This window comes from Rattus norvegicus, chromosome 9, assembly GCF_036323735.1.
Source record: "Rattus norvegicus strain BN/NHsdMcwi chromosome 9, GRCr8, whole genome shotgun sequence".
NCBI classification, from domain to species: domain Eukaryota; kingdom Metazoa; phylum Chordata; class Mammalia; order Rodentia; family Muridae; genus Rattus; species Rattus norvegicus.
This window is the reverse complement of record NC_086027.1, coordinates 99,962,784-99,989,306: the sequence shown is the minus strand read 5'-3', so window position 1 is coordinate 99,989,306 and position 26,523 is coordinate 99,962,784. Positions and strand designations below refer to the sequence as shown.

The window sequence follows — 26,523 nt, the reverse complement described above, 5'->3', positions numbered from 1 at the left end:
CTAGAGCGGGGACCCTTGGGGTAGCGCTGACGATAGATACCCAGGCTCATCCTCGTCGGGAGCATCATGCCCTGCCTCCTACTCAGGGGTGCTCTGTGCTTACCATACGATGACGGCCTTTTTCCTTTTCTGCTGACTGGATTATGAGCATGACAATATTCCAGTGATTGACATCTATAGTGTACACAGTGTTGGCTGTAATTTCAGAGGGAAATATACTTCCATAGCCCTGGCTACCACATAACCAGTGTGCATTTTCTAAAGGAAGTCTCAGTGTCTGGGCAGAGGAGCTCTCCGTCCCCTACATGGCCAACTCTTATCCCCTGATGAGTCCTCTCTGCTGTAAGACCCTGTGTATGCAAAGCTGGAAACATTTTTATTTGCTGCCCACTTGTCACTGAAGGAAAGATGGATTTAATGTTCTGATTCTGCTTCCCATATTTTTATATGCAAATAAGGATCAAGCCCTGGGCCTAGGCTGTGGGTGTTTGTCCTTGTAAGGCAGAACGGCACGGGTAGTAAGAAACTGGCCCAGGTAGGAACCAAGCACCCTAGCCTATAAGAAACAACAGGAAGTGGAAGGCCACAACAGTGCTGTTGCCTCATTGTGAATTCGAGGAAATATGCAGCTATGTCCTTGTTCCTGCACCGTCCACAGTGGCTCAGTGCGTTTAGGTGCAGGTTAGGAATGGACGAGTTTACTCAGATCCATGCTTAGAACTCCAGCCAACAAAACCTGTCTTCCCTAACCCCCAGATCTGCCGGCACTCAATGGAAAAGGTTCTGTGCTATAACAGGAACACTGTCAGTACAACAGCAAGCTCCCCTACCCACAAGATCTATGGGCAGCATGGTGTCTGGACTCTGCAAGGCTGTGCCATCTCCCCAGGGGCCCACTCCCCCCACCTGTGGCTGCCTAACCATGAAAAGCTGCTTCCTCTCAGACTCTGGCAGATAGATCTCCTCTGCTTGCCCTTGCTGCCTAGTGGAAGAGCCTTGCGGCAGAGCCTGTGGGGACTGTAAGAACCAGTCTTGTTCTATGGTCCACAGCATGCTCTGCGGCCTGTGCATTACAGAGCCAGTGCTGCCCTGACCTTCTGACCCTGTCCTTCTCCCACAGGCTCGCTGACCTCCGTGTTTGTCAGGCTTCCTTGTGGTGGTGTTGGGGTAAGCATTTCTTTAATGTGTAAATAATGTCCTGTTTGTTCTCAGGGCCCCAGTGGTCACAGAAATCATTGCCTTGCTCTCTCTCGAGTGGTAATGGCTGCCAGGTGTTTTCCATAAACAGTACTATGGGTGGGTGGGGCCATATGGGCCTTCAAAGGAACTGAGAGCTGGGAGCATTTTTTTTTTTTTTTCATCAAACTCGGGCACCTTTCTTTGGGGAAAGCTGTCTAACAAACAGTGCATCTTACTAGGCCGCAGCTCTTGTGCACCTCATGTGTGCACTGTGCCTCATGGCCTACATCCTCAGCAGTACTGCATGCCTGTCCACACAGGCCACAGAGGCTTCTTAGGCCTTTGTGGGCTTTTCCTGCCACTCTCTGTTTGTACACGAGACAGTTTTCTGTGCACTGAACAGAACATCCATGGGTCAGGTGACATTTGTAAGACATTCTCTGGTTTGTGGTGGCCTCGCATTTCTGTAACCAGATGATATGAGCAACTAGTCACTTGGAGAACAGACTGGACACACAAATGGCAAAGAACTAGTCGGCCATCAAGGCATCTATGCCACCTGTGTGGACAGCCTTAGTTTCTGCCGCCAAGCCAGCCTCAGGAGGCAGAGGTTCTGCAGTACCCAGGCCCTCTGGGATAAGAGAGTGGGACCAAACCTCCTGTCCGATCTTCTGACCTCCAGAGGCACAACAGCACTGCCAAACTTGGCCTAGCCAAACCTGTGCTGCGTTTGATCACAGATCGTGGGGTGAAGCTGAGGTCTGGATTCTGTTATGGAAATGAAACAAAATTGTTTTCTTCCTGAGTCTTTACAGAAATCGCTGCTTTGAAAATTGCCCCGTCGTCAGAAAGAGAATCCACGGCACCTATTCATACTACCACCAAGCTCTCCTGGAGTTGTTTTGTTTCGTATTGTAAATAGGCTGCAATCTCTTAACTCAGGGCAAATTGTTGGCCCAACTTGAAAAGATTTGGATTTTCACTGCCCTGCAGCCGAGGGTCCTGTGTAAGGCAGCGAATGAAAACTAAATGCAAGCCCAGACCTAGGGTCGAACTGAGGCAGACTCCTGCACAGCCGACCCCAGATCTGAGGTCCAGGCAGCATGCCAAATGAGTGCAGACACACCACACCGATGGGAGGGAACCATGGGGCCCAGGTACAGAAGGGAGTGACGATCCTGAGGTCTTTTACTTAGGCCCAGAGGCAGCAAGGCAGCCTAGAGGCTCTGACTTGAGTGAACTCTTTAGGTCTCTGCTATAGCCACGGACTCAGTTTTCCTCCCAGGGTTTCCAGGGCCCACCCCTGAGGTGTCAGAGAGCAATGCAGATGCTGTGGGAGAACTGAGACCTGTGTGGGGTGAGGAGTGGGTTCCTCAGGGCAGGCCCTCTATATCTGGGAGCAGCTCCTCACTGCCGATTCCTGCAGACGATAGTTCTTTCCAAGTGTTAAATCACTGTCTGTATTAGCTTTGCTAAGTAAGAGTTTGAAATAAATTTTGATCTTTTTTTTCCCAAACCAAATAGAAACTCTTCTGTATTGTTCACCTCATTATTGTGAACTTGAAACCAGTAAAGACCTGTGTTTGTGACTTCCTGCTATATCCCAACCCTACCTGGGAATGTGGTCTGGACTCCGCTGGTTTCTACCTCCTCCAACAGCAACTTGAGCCCCTGATTCCCAGGGCTCACCCAGATTTGCCCCATGCTCCATTGTCAGTGTTCAGTGTCATTTCCCAGATATTTCTGTCTGTGCTTCTCGTAAAGCACTTTCCTCTAGCTCCCGTTAGCATAACCATCCTGACTGAACAGGGCCACCCCTCAGTACCAATACAAGGGAAACAGCTGGTAGACAGAAATAGGGACAAAGCAACCGAAAAATCTTGTCACGTCTCAGCAGCCTGGGAGCCTGCAGTGGTGGTTGTCCAAGGGTTTATTCCTTCCTCTGTGCAGAAAAGGATTTGGCCAGGTTACAGACACTGGTGATGCCCATATGGGGTACAGAAAGTTCAGGAAGCGCAGGCACATGTCCTGTGTAGTCCCTTCCCCATGTCTTAGGCATGCGCTTTAACAAAGCCAGGCTAGGGCTGGAGAGATGGCTCAGCTGCTAAAGACTGGGCTAACAACCAAAAATAGAAGAGTTCAGTTTCCAGCACCTACAGCTATCTCTCCAGCCACCAAAAAAATAAATAAATAAATAAAAAATAAAACGAAGCCAGGCTCTTCCTTCACAGCTTGGGAAGGAAATGATCTGAGCTTCCAGCCTGGTTGGACACTGCTGCCCTCTGGGGGTCACGAGGCAGCCTAGAGTGTCTGCAGCACTCTCACCTTTGATATTATAATGAGCCATAGTAATGATATCATTCTCCAGCCAAAGCTGGCCTGCATAGGCCTACAAACCAGTGTTTCAGCCCTGAGTATTGATGCCTCTCAGCAGGCATCCTTTGACATTTGGGAGCTATCTAAAGAACTCAGCCCATACTAGGTACCTACCTCAGCAGTGTCTTTGCCCATATAAAGGATTTTAAATCATTCCTCTCTGAGAGTGAAGACTGGAAAAGCTGGAAAGAGTTGCTCCACCCTACTGATGATCAGTATCTGACAGTTAGCAGATGGTGTTGAAGGCCCAGGACGGAGATGGAGAGGATTCCCAGCACATGTGCGCACTTGCGCGCGCGCGCACACACACACACACACACACACACACACACACACACACACGCACACACACATTCACACACACATATGCACACGTGCGCACACACAAATGTGATTTTAAAAAATTGTAATGTGTTCTCCTTTGTCCAAGCCAGTTAGTAGACAAATGGTTGCCCTGCTTTCTGTTTTGAGTGGAAGCTAACAGGCTACCTTTCTGCCAATGGAATAGACCTGAGAGTTCTTTTTGACGCCTTGCACCCTGGTCTCATGTAACTACTCTCAGCCCTCAGTAGGCTTGCAGTTAAATTCTAAGGTAATAGAGCTGCCTATTGTAGCTTCTATTCCATTTAATGTTCCGTTTGTTAGCATAACTTGTAGCCTCAGTTCCCTTTTAAAAAGTAAGGGAGTGGCAGGCTAGGATACTCACTGTCAGCCCAGGTCTGTTAGAGCACGTTGGGAAGAAAGGGGCATTACAGATGGGTACTACATGGTAGTCTGCTTTTTCTGGTCACTTGCTTTTATTTCTGTGTTTACTGTTTTGGCACTTCTCAAAAAAGAAATGTGTGACAACAGTGACAGCGACATGGGATGTGGCTCTCTGAGGAGTGTTTTCTCCACAGGTGGATAGTGATACCATATGGAATGAGGTGCACTCGTCTGGGGCAGCCCGCCTGGCTGTAGGCTGTGTAGTGGAGCTGGTCTTCAAGGTGGCCACGGGAGAGCTAAAGGTCAGTCAGTCCACTGCCCTCTGCCCTATTCGAGGAGGCTCCTGTCCAGGATGATGTGGGCCTTTCCATGCTGGGGAAAAAGTATCGGCACATTCTCAGATGCTCTGTGGAGCTCTTTACCCATCCTAGTTGCTGAGGGTCCTAGCAAGCTTTCATTCCTGTAGCCCATCTCCTCATTATCAGCCGTACTGAAATTCAAATGAGGCATCTTCAGAATGTCTCTTCTAAAATAACAACAGCACCAAACATAGTGCACGACTGCCGCAGTCACAGCTGCCTCACGACACTGAACTGGTGGAGAGACACTTGGATAAGACAGAGTCGAAAGGGAGTCTGTTAGGATCTGTGTGGGAAACTGGATCTTCTCTGACCTGTGCCAGTGTTGGCGTGTGGCAGATCTTGAAAGGCAGTACCATGTGGATCCTGCAGACTCCTGCTTGTGTAGTTGTCAAACCACAGGATGTCTGCTGAACCAGACAGCAACTGGAAATTTCCTAGCACACTGAACCCTAGCAGAAATAAAATGCCTTCCTGTGCCAGGGTCTCTGTCATGTGCATAGGGACAGGCAGCTGTGACATTCCCATCACTGGCAGCTCCTGCCCACCTTGTTCCCAGAAGTAAAAAGCCTTGTCTACTTGAAGTGTCCCGAAGAAAAGAGGGACTGTCTCAGCTTGAGACATATTCAGAGAGGCTTCCCAGAGCCCATGCATGGCCTAACTGAGAACCACCATGTTGTCTTCCTACCAACCACAATGTGCTAAAAGATGTGGGCCTGACAATGGAAGGTTATACTCATTGTGGAAGCTTTTCATGAGGATGTTCATGAGGAAATGTCCCCTTGGGAGTTCGTCTGTGCTCATTGTGAGGGCTGGTGTGTCTTCATGCCATGCTTGGCTGCTGCTCAGCCCCATCTACACAGTTGTCTGCTCAGTTAAGAGGCAGGTAGAATCTGAGGCATGTTAGACCCCATTTTAGACCTAACTGCTTGTTAGAAGCCAGTGACCAGGACTCAGTGCAGAGCGCAGACGCAGGACTGAGGAGAAGTAGGTTGGTAGTAGTTGTAGATCTGCTTCTCAGCCTTACCACTGCCATGTCCTGTCCTAAGGAGCCAGCTTAGCAGTCCAGCACCCGTGTCAGTAGTCAGCTGACCTTCTTGTGCTCAGTTAAAGCTTGACTACTTGTTGGTGCTGGTGCAGAGGCAGATATGGGCCTGACGAGGCCTGCTGTGCCTACTTACATGGGTGCTGAGTGCTTTTACAGCGGCAACCCCAGTGGTGTACAGTTGACTCCGTGAAGTATGGTTGACGGGGAGTAGGCTGTGCAGCCATGCCATCCAGCGCCAGCTCTGTAGCAGTTCTTCTGGGTGGAAGTGGAGTTGAATATTGTGTGAGCTGTCTGTTCCCCCGACAGCTAAGCTGCAGTCAGGATAGAGGTGAGCCCAAGCCTGCTGGAGGCATGGCAAGGACCCAGCAGCACCCTGTGTGAGACTCTTTACTTTTTTAGGGGATGAGAAAACAATTTCTCGTTTAGCCAAGTTACCTCCAGCTCACAGTATAGCTGAGACTGGCCTCGAACTCCTGATCTTCCTGCTGGGATTATAGCATTCACCACCATGCCCAGCTTTCTTTCATTTGTATCCTTGTCTGCCTGCCATAAGGCTGCCAGTGAGCAGCAGGCAACAAGACTATCCCGGACCCTAGCCCACCCCCCTCCAATGGCAGCCCTGACCCATGGGCACTTGAAAACAGCCGAGGGTCTACTGTCTGTCCTCAGATCGGGAGCTCTGAACAGATCCCTTAAAAATGGAGCCAGACTTCCTACAAGACAAGGCTCAGCTAACCCCATACCCCACCAGTGTCATGGGACCAGTAGTAATGGAAACGGTATCCTTCTGTGAATTCTGACTTTATGACTTTCTTGTGGGTAAGAAATGTCCTTCCTCACTATGTCCCACTGTCTGCTATCATCTGCAGAATGGCTTTGCTGTGGTTCGTCCCCCAGGACACCATGCCGAGGAGAGTACACCCATGTAAGTAGGCACAGCAGGCTGATCAAAAGCATGGGTAACAGGGCCGGGTGAGCATCTCGAGGCTTGGGGAGGAACTCCGTGGCCTCGTGCCCAGGATGTACTGCTTTGTCTCCTCTGCCCACAGCCAAGGTAGACATGTGACCTGAGGTTCATGCAGTTGGATGAGGAGTGTGGGCCCTGCCACCTGTTAGCTTCCCAGTTGGGTTTAACAAAGAGATGGTTCCGAGTGGTAAAAATGAGTATGATGCCACAGAGACTGTGCCAGAAGTATACATGGTGGTGGTTCCAGTCTCTAGCCCACAGGAATAGTACCATTCATATTTTTTGATGGGTTTTACCAACTTTTTAACCTAAGCAAGATAATTATTCAGAGGCTGACCTAATTAGATAATCCCAAATAGATGTTTCCGGATGATTCTCGATCCCGTCAAGTTAACCAGTATTAACCATCAACAGTGTTTGTGTGTGTCTTCAGCGTGTGTGCATGTGTGCGTTTATCTGATGTGTGTATGTGCATCTGTGAAGGGTAGTATGTGTGTCTGATGGGTGGATCTTATGTGACACGTGCTTCTGTGCCTATCAGTCTGTGGCATATGTATATTTATTGTGGCTTTGTGTGCCTATATTCTGTCTTTGGTCCATCACCAGCATCAGTAAAGGTTCCCAGAAGAACCAGCTGGCCTTCACCTAAACCTCATAGGGACTTTAGATGATGCTCCGCTATGCACAATGTAAAAACAGTAACTAGGTGTCTCTTCTGCAGGGGTTTCTGCTACTTTAATTCTGTGGCAATTGCAGCCAAACTTCTCCAGCAGAGGTTGAATGTGAGCAAGATCCTCATTGTAGACTGGGTGAGTGGATGCCTCCCTAGCCAGTTCTGGAAAGAGCATGTATGCCCACCTGCTTCCCCAGTGAACAGCCTGACTGAGCACTGGGCCTTGACCTCTGTCGATACTTGGAATTGGGGAACTGAACTCTCTGGAAATAGTCTCAGAGATCAAAGAAGTAAAGCCTGCATCCATTAGAAGTTGGTTTCAAGACTTGGGCTAGCTGAGCTGCCAAGATAGTACCCACAGTGAGGGTGGCTGCCATGGCTGGTCCTCAGCAGTGACTCTCAGGAAGCTGGAGGATTGAAGGTCACGTTCAACCTTTCGGAATGCTCTGACCAGGGCACATGGGATCTGGGCTGCCCACTTTCACGAGCTAAAACTCACTCCACACCCGTGACTAAGCCTCCATCTTCCTGAGTGAACACAGCTTCTTTGAACCCCACTATGGAGTGGCTGATTCTTCTCTTCGAGTTAAGCCAAATATCACTGTTCCATGAGTAGACAGATATCATGTGTGCCTATCAGCGTTCCTTAGTCACAGTGCCTAAGTGTCATGAGCTCCAAATACCAGGGAAAGAGGCAGCCTGGGCTTCTGTCAAGCCTGGATCACGCTGGTTCCTGGCTGAGAGAAGTGGTTTCCAGGGCATGCATGCTGGGTGGCCCTGTTCTGCAGAATTGTATGTTATGTAAAAAGCTATAAGAAACCAATGGTTCTGATACACCTGCACACAGAAACTCTTTAGTACTGATGTCTCATAACATACTTTACTAAACCCACATCAGGTTGGGATAGCATTTGGATTTCAAGCCTTTCTCAGTTTTGAAAAGAACCAACAAAATATAAACCAGGAGAACAAGTCAACTCTTGGACTCAGAACAGGGCCTGAGCAAGGCAGGGAAGGCAGTATAGTTTTCTACACACCAGTGAGCCTGTCCTCTTGAGGAACAAGCAGAGAAGTGGGCAAAAAAAAAAAAAAAAAAAAAACCAGAAGTACCATGCAGTTGGTGGCAACAGACCTGACAACTATGTTCTGGGAACAACTAGGTCCACAGGTGACCCACATAAATACAGTCCTGTCTTCCCAGGGCTGCAGGACATGCTTCCCAGGGCCACACTTCATATAAAAAGCATGGTGGTAATACACAAAGATATTACTATGACTCACTGTACCCATCCACTTACTGTTACCCAGTGTTACCCATGGTTCCTCCTCCCAGCAGGGACCTGGTGCTTCAGATGAAGAGCACTTGTGTTTCTGAGTAGCCGGGCATCGACACATCTGTAGCCTACACTGAGCAAAGATGACCCTGTAGAAAAGAAAGCTTTCCTCATCCTCCTTCACCCCCACCCCCAGCCCCACAAGTGCACGCACGCTTGCACACACACACACACACCACACACACACAGAGCTATGCAGTGCAAAGCCACGTAGCTGGCAGAAGCCAGTACCGCCTATTGATAAGTGGACATCAAGTTTAAGAAAAGAGCTGGTCGGGGTTGGGGATTTAGCTCAGTGGTAGAGCGCTTGCCTAGGAAGCCCAAGGCCCTGGGTTCGGTCCCCAGCTCCGAAAAAAAGAACCAAAAAAAAAAAAAAAAAAAAAGAGCTGGTCATTTCAGGGTGGGGGGTCACTCGAGACCACCTAGCTTCAACTGCCACATACCCTATGTCAGTGGTTCTCAGTCTTCCAAAGGGCTCCAGTCCTTTAATGCAGTTCTTATGTTGTGCTAACCCCAATCAGAAAATTATTTTTGTCACTCCTTCATAATTGTAATTTTGCTACTGTTATGAATCGTAATGTAAATATCTGATATGCAGGATCTCTGATATGCAACCCCAAAGGGGTTGCAACCCACAGGCTGAGAACAGCTGCCCTTTGTGATGTGCCTGTAAGTAGCCAAGCCACAATTAGTGATTATCCTTAGGAAATGGTTCACTTACCACAAATAAGGCAGGCATGTAAGATTATTCAGATGGCTTTGTTTGAAATAGCAGCCTCAGCTCAGCTAGAAGCCTAACCCATCCCTTTCACTGAAGTCAGGACTGTACTGTGGTGCTCAGAGTTACTCAGACTCTTGCCTCAGCATCTCTATAATGCTGCCTGCACCCTGTGGTACCTGACCATGAGGTGTAAGCCTGGCCAAAGGTTCCAGGGTGTTCGCCAAGTAAGAGCTGCTACTCCAAAGTACGGGGCACAGATGGATGGGGCGGGTGGTAGTCCTCCCTGAGCCAGCTCTCTTGTTCTCTCAGGATGTGCACCATGGGAATGGGACCCAGCAGGCCTTCTACAATGACCCCAATGTTCTCTACATGTCCCTGCACCGCTATGACGATGGGAACTTCTTCCCAGGAAGTGGAGCACCAGATGAGGTATGTGGAGTGTGTGAAAGTTTGTGTTTGGTGCAGGGTACGGGGCGGGGGAAGCCATCTTGGAGCCAGATACCACAGCTATAAGGAGAGATGGATAGGTGCAGGCCTGCATCTGCCACAGAAGTAGCATTTCACACGCGTAACATCTCAGACTGCCCTGCCAGAAAATGCTAGCCTTAATTGTGCTGTGCCTGATTTGGGCTAGGATTTTGTCTAGTTTAATGAGAATCTACACACCATTTCTGCTTTCATTTGGAGCAAGCAAACCACACACAAAGGGAGGTTGCTATACTGCTCCTCCAGGATACTGCTGCTCTGTACCTTGTGGTACTCCCAGCCACTGTCTTTAGGGGGCATCCTTAGGCAGTATACCCAAGTCCCTCTGTCCTCTGGGATCTGGTACTACCTGGTGGGCCCAGGGACACAGAGCTTGACCTCTGAGGATTGTCCCACAATAGAGTCACTTCTGTGCATACATAGCATTCAGGTCCTCAGGAACGTCTCTCAATAGACCCTCCTACTTCAGGGCCCATGAGTAGCTGCAGCCCTATGGCAACTGTTCCACTGATGACAGTGCCTACTACTGGTAGCCAGCTTCACTCGTGAGCTCACACACAAATGCGCAGAACCTGTGGCTGTCCCTGTAGGCACAGAAACCCAACACATCCTAGTTCAAGTGTCAGTTGTACCAGGTATTCTCTTCAGAGTTGGTGACAGTTTCTCTCCTTGTGGCCACAGGTGGGCACAGGGCCAGGCGTGGGTTTCAATGTCAACATGGCCTTCACGGGTGGCCTCGATCCCCCCATGGGAGACGCCGAGTACCTGGCAGCCTTCAGGTGAGTACCCCGCTGTCCAACCACAGAGACTGGTCCTTCTGAGTCCGGGGCAGCCAAGCATGCTGGGGACTCTGGGGCTAATCATTGTTACTGCCTCCTTCTGTTACCAGTTCCCCTCTCTGAGTCTGTCTGGGTCCGAGTGGTAACATGGAGAGGTGGTGAGGGAAGGGAAGACTTCTGCTATGCTGGAGAGAGTTCCATGAGTCACTGGAAACAGGATGAAAAGATCTCATTCCTTGCTCATTCTTCCACAAACCCTTTGTGAAAGGAAAGTGGAAGTGAGTGAAGGAGAACCATCCCTGCATCAGCTGCTAAGTGCTTTCCTTTACAAAATACTGACCTCAATACTGACCTCCGTCCCCCACAGTTCTTTTCCTTTCCATCAGGCCAGACTGCAGCCAGCAGTGGATGGCTGGGCCTACTGCTCTCCTCCTGATTTACCACCACACAGCTTTCCCCAGTAGCTGCTTAATGTGACAGCTCCAAGCAATAGCTCAGGAGTAGTCCCAGGGCACAGATGCCCTGAGAGGCCTTGAGTCTCAACAGCACTTTTTTTTTTTTTTTTTTTTTTTTGGATGAGAACGTCTTCAGACCTCCAGAGGTCTTCTCTGCTTCTTCTGAAATTCTGGGGTCATGTCTTAACCTCTGTACACACACACACACACACACACACACACACACATATGGCTTTATGTATCTCTCTCTCCCTCCTCCCTCTCCCCTCCCCTTTCTCTCTCTCTTTCTCTCTCTTTCTCTCTCTTTCTCTCTCTCTCTCTCTCTCTCTCTCTCTCTCTCTCTCTCTCTCTCTGTGTGTGTGTCTATGTATGCCTATTGCTGTGTACATATATGCCATAAGACATAAATCTCTGGAGGTGTGAGCAAATGTGTGTGCATGTATGGAAGTGTATATGCACAGTTAGTGAGATAGATGTGTCTGTAAAGTTTATATAGACTTGCCGTGCGCTCTGTAGTTATGGTACCAGTCTCACGGCACTTCCCAGCACCTGCTTGCTCGTTTTGAAGTAGGTTCCCCGTCCCACTTCCCATCGGAAAGGTGGTTGGGGTCCAGTATGGTAAAGTCCTGGCCCAGTGGTGTGAGTTGACTAATCTATCAGTAGCTCCTAGAAGTGACAAATCTCATTTGACATAATCACAAAGGTCTGCTGTTCAGCTGTTGACTAGATGCAGGGATCGCTCAGGCCTTAGAAGCTTCGTGCTCTCTAACCTGCCCCTCTGCTCTGATCCCTTTCTTTGGGCCACTGATCTGTGCTCACCTCACTCACAAACTTCCCCACACTAGGAAGTCCATGAAAGCTGAGCCTAAGGACCAGGAGTGTCGTGCACTCACCCAGTAGCCCTGAACCTGGGCGTGTCCACACAGTGGAGATAGGAAGTCTCCGTGCTGTGAATGGAAGTCATTGCCCAGCTAGTGGCCTCTACTTCTGAGCAGATGCTGTTTGCAGGTCAGGGCCTGTGAAGGCCTCATGGTGGCTATGGTACAAAAAGAAGATAATAGTCTTGATGACAGACAATAAATGGATACCCATCAGACCTTGCATCCCCTAGGCCTTGCATTTCACAGGGGGTATTTCTTGAGTTTGCCTGCAGTTTTGTGGTCCTGGGCCCCAAATTTGACCCCTGGTGTCTCTGCCCAGGTATCTGCAGTGTCTGACATGCCTGGCCAGACTTTGAGGTGAGCCTTCCTTCCTCAGTCTCCCTGACATCTGTTCTGACGTTTGGCAAAGTGTATGAATGGCAAGCTCATATTGAGGGGCCTTCTAAAGCTTCAGTCACTTCTTTGAAAAGGGAAATTGTTTCAGGTTGTCTTTTTTTTTTTTTATTGATTTTAATGTAAAGTAGCACTTTGAAGTTCACAATTTATAGTTCCCTGGATATCAGGTGGGGAAAGGGGTCAGAGGCTCACTCTCCCTTTTTTCTTCAGTCTCCGCCTTTGGGTCCCCTTGGGACAAGGCATGCCTCAAAGGCAGCACCTTGTTCTTCAGAGCCCTCTCCTGCCAGGTCACATTTTCAGGGGATCAAGGCTCCGATGAAGAAAAGATAAGAAAATTGCCCCTAATGAGATCCAGAAGTGACAGGCACTTTCTCCTAGGGCTTAGAGGCTTATAAGAGAAAAGGAACTATAATTCAAACCAGGCCCCAAGCCAGACACAGCTTTGAAGTTGTCGGAGCTCAGGCAGAGCACCATGGGCTGGGAGGTAGCCCCATGATTCACTGTCCTTAGCCTCCTGGACCTGCCTGCAGTGACACAGCGTCATGTGTCATCAGGAAGCTTAAAAAAGATATCAGCAGTGCTGGTGTTCTGAGGGCCATCCGTAATTTCTCACTGAGGAGACACTGGCCTCACACTATAAAAAGCCCAAGTGCCTTTCAGTGGGCCTTCAGCCCTCATTCCTGTCTGCAGCCTATTGCTGTTGATGCCTTTTCCAAAGAGCTCTTTGGGTAGCAGGAGTAAAATTACACATAACTCCTGTGAATACATACATACTCTGCTGGTACCAACTGTAGTAACTACTCTGCCTTCTGAATGACTTCATATCTGAGAGACAAGCACTCACTATGTTAAGATTTGGTCAACCCATCAACTACCTTTAAAAGGTAGATGCAGTTCATCATGGCACCTACTACTTCCTTAGATAGTGAATGGTGGTGGTCTTAGAAGTCAAGACACAGAAAGAAGCATAAAGCTTAGCATTGGAAGTCCAGGGAATCAGCAACCTCTCTTGATCTGCCTGGCCCCAGAGAGAAAACAGTGATAAAGTTTATTTACATCTGTGATGTGGAGGATGGCTCTCAACCACCAGGGGGCCTCAGAAGCCCCCAAAGGTGAGGCCCAGGCCAAGTATGTGGGGGAAAAGGTCATCCCCAAGGAAACTGTCTGTTCACCTTGGTCCTGGGGGAATGTTGAGGGTTTCTTCCTTCTGAGTACCAAGTGATCTGTCTCCGGTGGCCTGGGTAAAAACTCGGTCCCAGGATAAAGCAGCCATCATGTTTGAGTGGACAAGTCCAATGGAAAAGAGGCCTAGAGCGTGGGACTACCTCATTGCACAGTTACAAGCAATGGAATTGAGAGGAACTGAGGCTGACGGGATTGTGGGCAACTCGATCTCCAACACACTTAATTGTAGGAGGTTGAGCAGCACCAGGCCTGAGAGTCAAAAGAGCGAATTTGGGTATATAGCAGAGAATGTTCTGACTAGGGACATTTTTCTAGAAAGTGTCTGAGTTGGCATTTAATAATCTAGGAAAGAAGTTCGGTGCATTAGGATAGAATGCTTTAGGTATAAAGAAGTGAGGACCCTACTATGGTTCCTTAGAGACTGGAACTGGATCAGAGAGAAAGACAGGCCAGTTGAGACGAGAATAGCTTCCCATGAGCCCAAGCCTTTGCCAGTGTGAGGATACCCCACACAGAGTCTGTTTGGGTTTGTCCCCTAGTTTAGATGAGTGGGAAGAGGTACTGGAAACCAGAGGAGGCCTGTGGAGGGAAAGGCAGGCTCTCAGATACAGGGCTGCCAGCCGAGGCAGTTTGGGGTCAGCTTGCCACAGTGAGCATGTGGAGATAGAGTAAAAGCGTGTCAGGATGGGAGTGGACTTGGTAGCTTTGCTATGTGACATTGACATGCATTACACAACAAACATCACACAGCATACATAGGATCACTCCACATGCTGTGGTCACCCACTGTACTCTGCATCTGCGAGGGCTCTTATTCCCTCCCCACAGCAAGGGATGAACTATGGTCACATTTCCAGCCCTCTTGGCTGCCCGTTTTGACTCATTTCTCCTTCCTTAGGCAGATGGTAAAGTGATCTGCTGTCTCAGGAAGCTGTGCCTCCCTGCCCTCAACCTCAAACTCACAGACATGTACATAAATGTACAAAAGGATGGAGAGGAGGCCCACAAATATTTTATCTTCTATTTCAGATACAAGGTTGATGGTTTCAGAATTTATTTTGGGAGGTAAAATGCAAACTCAGTCTCCCATTTTCTTAGAACACCAGTTAAATGGGGACATTCTTTGAGGTTCTTTCCTACAAGGTCCTGGGTAGGAAGCACATCCACAGTGCAGCAGGAAGTGTCTACCTGATACACAGAGTAAAAACAGTCATGTTCCAACAAGGAGCAAAGACGCTCCTGTGGTGTCACAGGTGGACACTGGATACTTTCCATTCAGGGCCATCGTCAGTTACCCTAGCTTCAGCACATTTTCAAAGTCACCTGAGAAGACACCAAGCCTGGGACATCCTAAGATTGTGCATCTGCAAACATCCACTGTTGCTGTGTGCAGGGGCCACTTTGGCTCCAGCCTGAGGAATGGTTTACATTTCATTTTGCCGTAACACACAGCAGTTGTAAGCATCAGTACTCTTGGTATGAGCTCTGTTTAATAATGATTTTAGCAGAACATTCTGTGGTGCAGGTAATTAGATATTAAATAGCTTAGCTATACTTCAAAGCTAAGTACTAAAGCCCACCATATGTACTTGCTGAGTGCTTAGCAAATGGCACAGTTGGGACAAACAGCTATGGTTTTACTTGAAAACAAATTGGCTTGGCTTTAAAATCCCTGCCAAAACTGTGGTAGGTTCTAGTATTCTGAAGACAGGAGTTCTGTGACAATGTCTTCATTGAATAGTTAGTTAAGATGTTGTCTCCTTGGTATAATGCTATGACAACCACTGTCCAGACATCTTATCAGTTCAGTGTCTCACACCACCAAGGAAGACCCAAGACTCAGAGGTGCCTGCAGACCATGCCCTGCCATGCAGTCCTGTCAGTCACATAGAAGCCAAAGGATACAATGGCATTCTCTACCCTGTGACTAGCTACATGAAATCCTTGCTCCTGACCATTGTGATGTTTCTAGACAAATTCCAGTGTATACACTGGGTAAATGCTCATGTAAATTCTTTGTACCAATGAAATGACAGTGATTGTCTTTGTTGCAGCTGGGCACAATGACAGCTATGTTGTCTAAGGCTGAGGTCCTTCCCTGAAGAGCCTGGCATGTCAGGAAGATGAGTCCAGGGCAGAGATCTGTCGCCATGGCCCTGTGTGGAATCCCCCAGTTTGAGTCTTTCCTCGTCACCCGTGGTTACTGCTTTGACACCACAGGGCATCTGTACTCTGTCTCACCCAAGACTAAAAGGTTTCCTGCTCAGACTTTTACAGGTTGGCCCTCGTCTAGGTAGCTGGATGTATCCTGCACTCAAACAGTGGTCCACAGGACCCCCAAGGCGCAGACTGGCTTTTGGAAAGTCCCTTTAGCCTAAAACGAACAATTCCAGGAGACACTAGACTGTGTGCACCTCCAGAGCAGTAGAAGGCCAATCCCCACAGTTGTCCCACTTTGGTCTGCAGTGCCTGTATAGGTCCCAGTTACCTGGGGTTGAATGTGTATATCCTTAGGAGACCTCTGCATTCCAAATGAAATGGCATGTAAGGCCACACCTCACCACTTTATTCTGCCTTTCTCTGTCTATGCTGTCCCTGGGAGGTCTGATATAGACAGAATGTGTTCTACTGCCCTGAAGTCAGGGGAACTGGCAGCCAAGGTGTGTCCTGGAATCATTCCTGAGTTAGTCCCATTGAATTATGAGTGTCTTTGGCTAAAGTTGGTACCTCTGCTAATTTTGATAGGATGGTTTGAGAGGTCGAAGAGGAAAGTGGGTTGATCATTGTTTGGCATGGTAGTAGGATGAAACATTTCCTGAAGCATCTGTCTTCCCCTCCTGTGGTGCTCCTGCATGCACAGTTTATAAAGGCCCACCACATGTGCTAGAAAGGGTATGAGACACGGCTGTCTTCTAGGTGGAACATTAGGTGGGGTAGCTTCACAAACAGAAAGATGCCAAGTGCCTCGATAGGCTCACAGTCCTACCTGTGCAGTCACGTGACCAGACAGCACCTTCCACATCCGCTTCAGGAGCAAAGAATACTCCTGCTAGAGCTATGAGACCACAAGCATGTCCCTCTCAGGGTCCCTGCTGGCCCCCAAAAGTACACTGAAAGTTGGTGTTGGCCATTTCTCACCTAATGAAGCAATCTCTGAGACAGGATTGTTTGTGGCCCTGTACCACGGCTTGGCCGTGGCTGACGGGTTTCATGTTGAGAGGTAGATGGCTTGACCATTGAACTCCTAAGTGGGGCTCAGGTTTACAGTTTTCTTAACTGATATCAGTTTCCCCTTTTGCCATTCTAGGTGTCGGCTTTTCTCTTTAATTGACTTTCCCACATATATACATGCATGGCCATTGCTTATGGGTACAAAGCTCTGTAAGGTGGGTGGGCCTGTATGCCTACAGCCCAGCAGGGCTGCAGAAAGCTAGCCTTGTGTCTTCTCCGCGTTGTGTAGTCCACTTGCTTTCTACATTGTTCTTTGAGCAAAGCAGCTTGGAGAAGGAAGGCTATAATTTGGCTCACAGTTCAAGGGCGCCATGGCCAAAATGTCAGCAGGAGGAGCTTGAGGCGTAAGCTCATATTGCATTCAGTCAGGAAGCAGGGAAGAGGGGCATGCAGATGTCAGCTTGCTTGGCAGTCCAGGGCCCCAACTTGTGGGATAGTGTCAGCCCCATTTAGCGTACCTTAGCCCAGTAGCTAACTTAATCTAGATGACCTGTTATGGGCATGCTCAGCGTATTCTCTCCAAGATGATTCTAGATTCTGTCAGGTTGACATCAGTAATAATCATCTCAATGTGCCTTTCTTAGACGAAAGCCCTGAAAATCCTCTCGTTGTGTGGAAGGGAGGGGGCATTTGCATTAATTTCTTTCCAGTTCTGCTACAGCCATCAGATCTTGGCCCACTAACCAATTGGGGATTGGACAGAAGGTGCCACAAGCATCAAAGAACAGTGCATTTGATAGCTACAGATTCCCAAATCCCATGTCTTTCACCGATCCAGTAATGCCTTCTTTTGTCCTTTGCAGAACGGTGGTCATGCCAATCGCAAATGAGTTTGCCCCAGATGTGGTACTGGTGTCCTCGGGCTTCGATGCTGTGGAGGGCCACCCCACACCTCTTGGAGGGTACAATCTCTCTGCCAAATGTAAGTCCCAGAGTCTACCTGTCCCACGTCTATGTCTCCTCACCCACAATTGTTTATGTTCTCTGTGAGGCAGTAGGAGGGATCTCACCTGTATTTCTTACTTAGTCTGAGTGTGTGCAAACAGCCGTCAGCAAGCCCTGAGCAGCAGGAGGCTGAGAATTGAAAGTCACAAGCCCTACCCCTAGGACAGAAACTCACAAGGGCATGCACCAGTCTTGTCAAGTGTCCTGTGGGCACCTTCTCCAATCATCAAGATGGGGCTCCCGTCCTACCTAGCTGACATGTGCTTGGTGCTGAGTTTCGTTCTCTGCTGGAGGACTAGGCCCTCTGATCTTTATAGGAGTTAAAGCTGCAAATGGAACCAACCAAGAGGCCTTGTATCATAGAGTTGCTGCACTTCTCATGGAAGAACTCTCTAGCACTGTCTCTGGCCTTTGTTTCTGCTCTGCTGTAGCACGTGGAAAAGATATAGAAGGCCTCTGGTCTGTAGCATGTTGGGTCACACGATGGCCTAACTGACTCTTACCCATTGGTGCTGACCAAAGGCAACAAGAAGCCTAGGGTCCTGAAACCTTGCACAAGTGCCTTCCTCAGTCAAGATCCTGGCATCCTGGAGCCGCTCTCTCCTCTCTGCCCATCAGCACATCTAATCACAGGATAGCCTGTCTCTCAGCTTCACCATGGTGGATATGGACTCAGCAAGGGAATAATGAGACAGGAGGTACCCTTTGGGGTGTCAGTGCCTCTCTCCTGCTGTCACTGCTCCTGTGGGGTCCCACATGGGCAGAGAGTACCCATGTACCACAGTTTCTGTTACCACATTCCAAGCTGTGACCAAAAAGCCAGTATCAATGTTTCCATCAGATACACGTTCATTTGCCATCAATTTTGCCCACTAGCTCCTCACAGGAAGCAGGAGATACAGCCTAGTGTGGACCTGAATCTGGCCTGGTGAGTGGCTGGTTACTAGGGCTTTTCTTGTGCCTAACCTAACATCAGCCTGTCTGGCTGTGCATACCATCCCCTTGCCCAGCAGTGATGTGCTGGGTGCTGGCTATGAATACAGAGAAGACTGTGTGACCTGAGACGGAAGCAGATAGCCAGACATGGGTGTGGGAATGCTCCCCAGCCATACACAGCATTGACGTGGGCCTGCTGCTTTCCACTTGTGTATGTATGTACATGCAGGAAGGCAGGCAGGCAGGCAGCACAAAGCCTTTGGATGGGGAAGATACAGCGCTGAAACCAAAATTCAGTCAGTCGGACGAAGATACAATCCAAAAGCCAAACTAATGACTGGGTTAAGCTGGCCTCAGTTACTGCAGATGACACCTCAGCCCCTGTGTTTATAGGGTGCCGAGGGGAATGTCTGGATTCCACTCATGTGTCCCTCTGCTTTTGCAGGTTTCGGGTACTTGACAAAACAGCTGATGGGCTTAGCTGGTGGCCGGATCGTGCTGGCCCTGGAGGGAGGCCATGACCTGACAGCCATCTGTGATGCTTCTGAAGCATGTGTTTCTGCTCTGCTGGGAAATGAGGTATGGAGTTGTCAAAGCCCTGTGCCTCACCACAGATGGTAGGAGGCACCCGTCTCCCACTGAGGGGGCAGTGCACCCAGTTTTGGCTCAGTTGTTTCCCAGCCATGTAGTAAGTCTGACTTTGGCTAAGAGGTGAGCAGAAGGGACACAGAGCGGACCCAGGACTCAGGTGCCTACTGCAGCTTGTTCTCCCTTCCTGTTTCGGTCATCAAGGATAATGTGCTGACCAGGTCTCATGTTACTCCTCAGGTCTCCAGTGTGGTCACGTTTCTCTGGGAGCTTGTGTGTGAGCTCGGGTGGAGTCAGCATGCACAAGCTGAGTCTTTAGCACTGGGCTGGGACCTCTCTACTGAGCTACCGTTTACCTTGTGCATTCAGGAGCAGTGCCTAGGTTAGCACTCTGCACTGTCCCACCAGTGCAGGGCAGAGTTAGGGACAGTGGCCTGCACAGTAGTCTTCAGTGTCAGTGAGTGCCATGTGGTTCCCTCCCACTCTGCCTGATGTAGGCCCTGTTGACATTTCTAGCTCCTTGTGTTTACAGCTGTTCCCAACAGAGACCAGTACAGCTTCAGGTTAGAATGAAGGTGAAGTCCTCACAGAACCCTGGAAGCCCCTAATGTATGCGGTACAACTGACACATAACCTTCATCGAAGAATTCCCAAATCTGTATCTGTCTAGGCCAATGGTTCTCAACTCTCCTAATGCTGTTTTAAAGGAACTCTTATACAGTTCTTTGGACTGTTGTGACCCCCAGCCATAAAATTATTTTCGTTGCTACTTTATAACCGTAACTTTGCTACTGTTGTGAATCATAATGTAAATCTCTGTTTTCCGATGGTCCTAGGTGACACCTGTGAAAGGACCGTTCAGCCCCCAGAGAGGCCACGCCCCATAGGTTGAGAACCACTCGTCTAGGCCTTTCTGGCTGGTACATGTATTTGTTACCCAATGTATGTATGCGATTCTCTTCATAGGTCTTGCTCACATTGCTCTCCTATGGGTAGTGGTGAGGAGCTCAGTACTAGAGCCTGTGTCCCAGGGGCTGGGTCTGTACCTCAGGTAGCTCAGACTGACTTCACGTGTCACATATGAGCCCCTCGGCTTTGAGATTACAGTGGCAAGTGAGCAGCTCTGACTGCGGGTCCTGCTTCACCTGCTCTTCAGAGCTTATGGCACTGCTGTCCATGGAATACATCAAGAGTTCTTGAGCTGTCCCCACCATGTAGGCAGAGTCTAGATGGCTCTTAATGAAAACACTTCAGACCCGGTTTGCCAACACCTAACAGCTCAGCTATGGGTCAGGGTTGGCCCACGTGACACAGAGCTCAGGATTGCTCTTGAAGGGAGTTGTGAGAACTTCACAGAACACCAGACACCTAGTTAAGTACATTGTCTGTATGGTGCTCTGCAAGTCTCATCCTAGAAAGCACAGGAGAAGAAGTGAGAGTGAAGTTGCTGCCTCACTATGTGCAACTTATAAGCTTCTAGAACCAAATGCATGGACACCATTACGAGAGAATCCCTGCTGGTTACGCCTCGATACAACTCTGCCCCTGGGCCACTAATGGGATGTCCCTTCATCAGAGGAAGTGGGTGTATACCTTAGCCAAGTGTTTCAGGCCCTGAGTACATTGACCACACACTGAGCCCCCCACTCCCAGGTCTCATGGATACCAAGCCTCCTGCCCTCCATTGCAGCTGTCATAAGAGAAAACCATCTAAACTCAAACAGAGAACAGGTACTTGAGGGGCGGATCAGAGACAGCAGTGAGCCACAAGTGTCCCCAACCCTGCCTGGCCAGCAAAACTTGCTTCCATTGACTTCCCTGTAATCCTAAATGTGAAACAGCCACCAGACTAGTTGGCACTATTTTCCAAGATATATCTGTCTCCACAACATTTACCTGTAGACGTCTCCCCTATGGGAAGGACAAAAGAGAGCAGACAGGGTACTTTCCTGGTCTGAGCTAGTGGGGAGGCCAGATGCTCATGGCTGAGCTCAGAGCACTGACACAGTGGTAGCTTAGAACTGTGCTCAGTGTCACAGAAAGCCTAGAGATGGCAGTCAAGCCTAGGTTCTCCACAGCCTACTGCAGATCCTGACCCTACTGTGGGAAGCTGGGAACTGGAGTGCAGAGGCATGGGCACTGGTCAGGTGTCCATGGCTCGATGGAGGACTCTTATGTATCTTGGTGTTGTTATGTGTATATCCCAAGAGAGGAGAGGGGCTAGATAGTATGAAAGGACAGGGCAAGCCAAAGGCAGGGTAACTAGAAGACAGCAGGGAAAACATGGAGAGGCTGATGCAGCAGAGAAGGAAATGGGGAGGAGGCACATGCATGAAGGATCTGTCTGAATTCCTGAGCCTCAGGGAAGGGAAGGGGCTCAGCCAGAGCTGTGACCCCCAACCACGTGCTGAAGGAAGTTCAGTATGATGCCCAGGACAGAGACCAGCTTGAAGTACAGCCCTGACCATATTAGGCAGACACCTTGGTACTTGGGTACTTCAACCAACAAGACAGTAGAAGAACTCCCAGAGGAACACAACAGGAGGCTAAGGTCACTTAGAGCCTTAGTTGAGGTTCAGAATCAGATCAGCAGGAAGCAAGCACTACTGAACTAGCTATGTTTTTTTCTAATGGCCAATGGAAAAGAAAGGAGCCTATTACTCAAATGTTTCTTCTTGAAGAGTTATTGAGAATGAGGCTTTAGGATACACACAACACATTCATGTATGCACGCACGCGCGCGCACACAGAGAGAGAGAGACAGACAGACAGACAGACAGACAGACAGAGAGAGAGACAGAGAGAGAGACGGACAGAGAGAGAGACAGAAAGAGAGAGAGAGAGAGAGAGAGAGAGAGAGAGAGAGACCCCACCACCACCAGAGAAAAAAGTGCTGTTGAAGCAGGCTCTAGACTTTTGCACTCTCAAACCCCAACCCCAGGAACCTACAAATGAAACTGCCTGTCTTAGGGGAAGATGGTGATGACTCAAAGCAGACACAGATGCTTACTGAATGTAACCATCTCTAACCAAGCACTGCAGAGTAGTAAGTTATTCAGACGCCTCCGTGCCCAGAAAATCGCTGCTTTGTCCTGGGTCCACTTCCACCTGGTACTGTTCAGTGTGACACACTAGAGCCACCACACAAGTGTCACCAACGAGAGAGTAAGACACTGGCTACACAGCCTTGTGGGGATGGCAGGCCGGTGTCTCTGGTCAAGAGAGGATAGCTGAGCTCTGTGTGTCCACCACAGGAGGGACCTAGCAACCCCCTCAGGCTAGCTGCCAGTAGCAAACCTAGGAGGTGAGCTGGGCTCAGGGTAAGGCCCGCCAGTGTGTGGCTGGAGCCGTCATGCAGACTGCAGGTGAGCTGCACTCAAAAGGCAGGGTCTAGATCCACCCAGTGGACTTGCCAATGGGCTAGTTGGAGCTCTCAGCAGGTGAGAGACAGCCCACTCTCCCATCCTGGCAGTTGTCTCTTGTCACAGACAGAGGTCACTTTAATCTCAGATGTCCTCTCTGGCTTGTGGGTTCCCCTACCCTGGATAGAACCTTGTGCCTTTGGAATCTCAGACCATTTCTTGCCCTTTGCCATAGTTAAAATGTGACTGGTGTGTATATCTAGACTTGCTGAAGTGTTGACTCTTGGTGCTAGGTCCTTTAAGGTACAGTAAAGAGCTAGGCTTTCACACCAGGCCTGTCGTTCCTGTATACATTTGCTCTTTGCAGGGGGGGGGGGGGGGGTGCAAAAGTTGGACAGAGCCGCAGTCTGCCCCTCGGCCTGTGATGGGCGGATAGACAGTCTTTCGGGTAGTCTGGTGAGACCATGCTGAGCAGCCAGCCGTGGGGACAGTGAGGGCTGCAGTGAACTCGGCTGCCACTGAGTGGCCAGGCGCGCAGTCCGGGCATCTGCACTGTGGTGTGGGCGTCTCTTATGGATCGGCATGACCACTAGTAGCCAGTTCAGAGTAGTCTCCTCACAGCCACAGTGAAAGTCATGCCACAGTGTGCATGCTGCGTGGAGTCCTCTGTGAATGCCTGTCCATACTCAGAATTCCATCCGCTGTGCACAGACAGGCGTGAGGGCTCCCATGGCCTTCCACAGAGGGTGGGACGGGCTGATGGCAGAGACTATCAATCCTGTGAGAGATGATCTGGAAGACAGCATGTGGTGTTCATTCTTCTGTGACATGGCAGGGTTCACAGCCCCGAATCATTTACAGCCCAACCCCAGGGCTAGCAGATGTCAGGAGGAAGACACAAAAAGAGATGTTTAAGGGTGTCTATGTTGAGATTCCTGTGCTGTAAAACACGAATGTGCAAAGGCCTGGCAAGAGTGAAGAGCAGCTGTGCGTGTGTGCTGTGTAACGCTGAGGTGCTCCAGCTGAGGGCCCACTACTTCCTACGTTACACATAGGTAACAAGTGAGCTTGCATACACTCACACGCACACTTCACTTCAGACAGTGTCTCTTAACCACACACAGCCATCTGTGACTTGCATCTGGTCCCCTCCTACCTGCACAATTGGTGTCCCCCGGTGGCCAATATGATATCCACTGTGATGCCTTTGTACTTCCCCCACTTGGCTACAACCATTCTGTCTGAGATGTAGGACACTGGTGACATCCTCCTTCCTGGCTGGCTGCCTTCCAACCTTCTTAATATCCTGTCTAACCTAACCTGAGGAAGTCCTGCATCTCCCACAGCCCTCCCACCAAAGACTTGCCCAGGCTACCACTGGGCAACAAGATCCTGCCAGAGCTGGAATGTTTGCTTGTCTTATGAATGGCGCCTACCAATATCCTAGTTAGGCAAGTGCTGCCCCACAGGAGACAAGAGAGGTGATCTGAGTGATACCCTGTCATCCCTGTCTCAAGTGAGTCACATGCTTGGAGGAGGAGAACCCGCTCCCTTCTCACCTCTTGCCACCTGCTGGCTTTGTCACTGGCCCACAAAGCCTCACATAGCAGATCTATGCCCAACCATTTTAGCAGACAGGCTTGGAAGACCCCTCCCAGCTGTGCTGTGGTACCATGGCTCGCTTGGGAAAGCTGAGTTGGAGCTTGGACTCCCTTGCCCAGAGCTGACTACTACATGAGGCCTGTGTTGGCCTCCATTATAGACCAAGACCAGGTCCTCTAACCTTTTTGTAAAGGAAACCATAATTTTTAGTCCTGTTGTAATTTACCTGTTTTGTTTTGTTTTGCCCCAAAACTCTCAAAATTTACCCCTATTCCATTCTGAAGGTTTTTCATGCTCATGGGAAAGACCTGCGTCCATAGTGATTACCTGACCACAAGCACACATTTGGGGCCCTGCTGTGTCACCAACAGTTCCCGACATTGAGCTCCCTTCTTTGCCAGGCAGGTAGGGCCTCTGTTGCTCTTGCCACATGGAGAAGCTAGACCTCCAGCTTCCCAGAGAAGGGAACAACAATCCTGAGGAGGAACAGGTCTGGGAACAGCATCTGCTGGCCCTGAGGCTGAGCGCCTGTTATCTGGATGCCCTCAGAGAACTAGACAGATCTGGGCCTGGAAGGGGGTCAGGCAAAGACAGTGGAAAACATCCTCTGCCAGAGGAGGGAGCTAAAACCATATGCAAATGGTTCCCTCGGTATGGCAGTGTGGAAGATGAAACTAATGGCAGGCGGCTCAGTGTGAGAGGGAAAGCCTCAGGAGGCAGCTTGGGTCTCTGGGTATGGGGTCAGACACCAGTTACCAAGAATATCTGTCTTCCTTGGGAGTAAGAGAAGGGCAAGGTCTGACTTGGACAGGGTGGGAATATGAGACATTTTCCAGACCCAAACCAGCCAGCCCTGTGGCCATAGACTCACCAAGAGCCCATTGGCCTGAACATGTGCTATTATACAGCCTGGGGCCAACCAGAAAAGGGACAGATGATCTAGTGACCTCTCGTTGTTAGAGTCTGTTTAAGGTGGAAGTTTGTGACCGCTTGCCTGGGCCCACATACCCCAGCAAAGTGGGTGACCTTCTGAAAGCACAGGCTCAAGTCCCTGAAGCTGGGACAGAGTGAGAGCCTTAGGTTGTTACAGCCTCAGAAGTGAGTCTACACTCTTAAACCTGACTGTGACTCTGTGACAAAGACAGTAGAAGAGCTGTACTAAGGCTCCGGTTCCTACCGCCCTGACAAAGGGTTTGCCCATACGCCTGACAGAGGCCCTGCTAACGATAAGCCTGGTAGTAGGCCAACCGGCCACCTCACCGTCAGAGCAGAGCTTGGACCAGGCAGTGTTAACAGCAGCCTCCATGATGCTGGGTCGCAGGTAACAACAGAAGACAGAGCAGGGCCATCTCCTGTGGGTTGTGTGTAGATCCAGAACAAGAAGGGACAAAAGGAAACTCCAGGCTCTTTAGACACAGTTATATCAGAGTTTCCTGATAAGACTCAGCTGGGACTAAGCGTGCAGCTAGAGGCCAGAAGAGAGGCAGTGTTTGGCCAATAGGATGCGGCAGAAGGCCTGAGTCAGGATTCCTAGAAAGAACGGGTGTGCCTTCTCCTATGGACAGTTGACCCAGTGCCCTGACCGTCAGGCTCACAGGAGTAATGTATCGATTCTAGGATCTGGAACAGATGTAAGTGGTTCATCCCAGGAGTTTTGCTTTGATGGGAGAGAGCAGAGGATGGCATTCGCTTAATGGAGGTCTTCAAAGGTAAAACGAAGACTCTCCTACTGCCAGCCATGAAAAGCAAGTGACATTTGAGCTGCTCCAACTGGCCTTCGGTGACCATGAGAATGCCTTCCTGAGTTCCAGCATAGAAAACACAGCTAGGTAGCCCACACTAGAACAGGCATCCTCCTGTGAGCCTCATTCCAGTCCGCTGTTGTCAAGGCTGTACTCTGCAGGGAGTGGGTGGCTAAGTGTGTTGTGGCAGTGCCAATGAAGGGCATCGTGCAGAAGCAGCTCCATTCAGGCCTTTGAAACCTGGGAATGGGTCATTTGGCCCACTTGGTCAGGAGGCCCACCCTAAGTGTTGGGTCAGGAGCTGCATCACACTCTGTGTCTCCACACTGCTCTGTTCCTCATAGTACTTTGTATTCCCCACTGTCTGTGTAGCGCTTGCTTTGTGCTTGGTGCATATTGTCTCCCTGGATTATATAATGTTTGGGGTGGCGTCTCGTTCACTGATAGATTCCAGGTTTCCAGAGCAGTAATTGGCACTTTCTAGATTGCTCAATAAATAGCTTTGAATCCAGGAATAACCACGCTGCTTTTGCTCCTGTGGCTCTGGCGTACTCCATGGGGCCGAGCCCCCTG

General features: G+C 49.6%; 1 protein-coding gene across 16 annotated transcripts in view; it reads left to right on the top strand.

Annotated features, from left to right (window-relative positions):
• Positions 1 to 26,523, top strand: part of Hdac4 (histone deacetylase 4) — a 250,023-nt gene that overhangs the window by 211,688 nt on the left and 11,812 nt on the right. For all 16 annotated transcript variants that reach the window (XM_063267463.1, XM_063267465.1, XM_006245443.4 and 13 more), the window contains 8 exons: positions 1,121 to 1,167; positions 4,455 to 4,562; positions 6,537 to 6,592; positions 7,356 to 7,443; positions 9,672 to 9,791; positions 10,530 to 10,627; positions 17,579 to 17,697; positions 19,102 to 19,235. In XM_063267463.1, the coding sequence (XP_063123533.1) occupies positions 1,121 to 1,167; positions 4,455 to 4,562; positions 6,537 to 6,592; positions 7,356 to 7,443; positions 9,672 to 9,791; positions 10,530 to 10,627; positions 17,579 to 17,697; positions 19,102 to 19,235 (770 nt within the window). The remainder of the gene's footprint in view (positions 1 to 1,120; positions 1,168 to 4,454; positions 4,563 to 6,536; positions 6,593 to 7,355; positions 7,444 to 9,671; positions 9,792 to 10,529; positions 10,628 to 17,578; positions 17,698 to 19,101; positions 19,236 to 26,523) is intronic.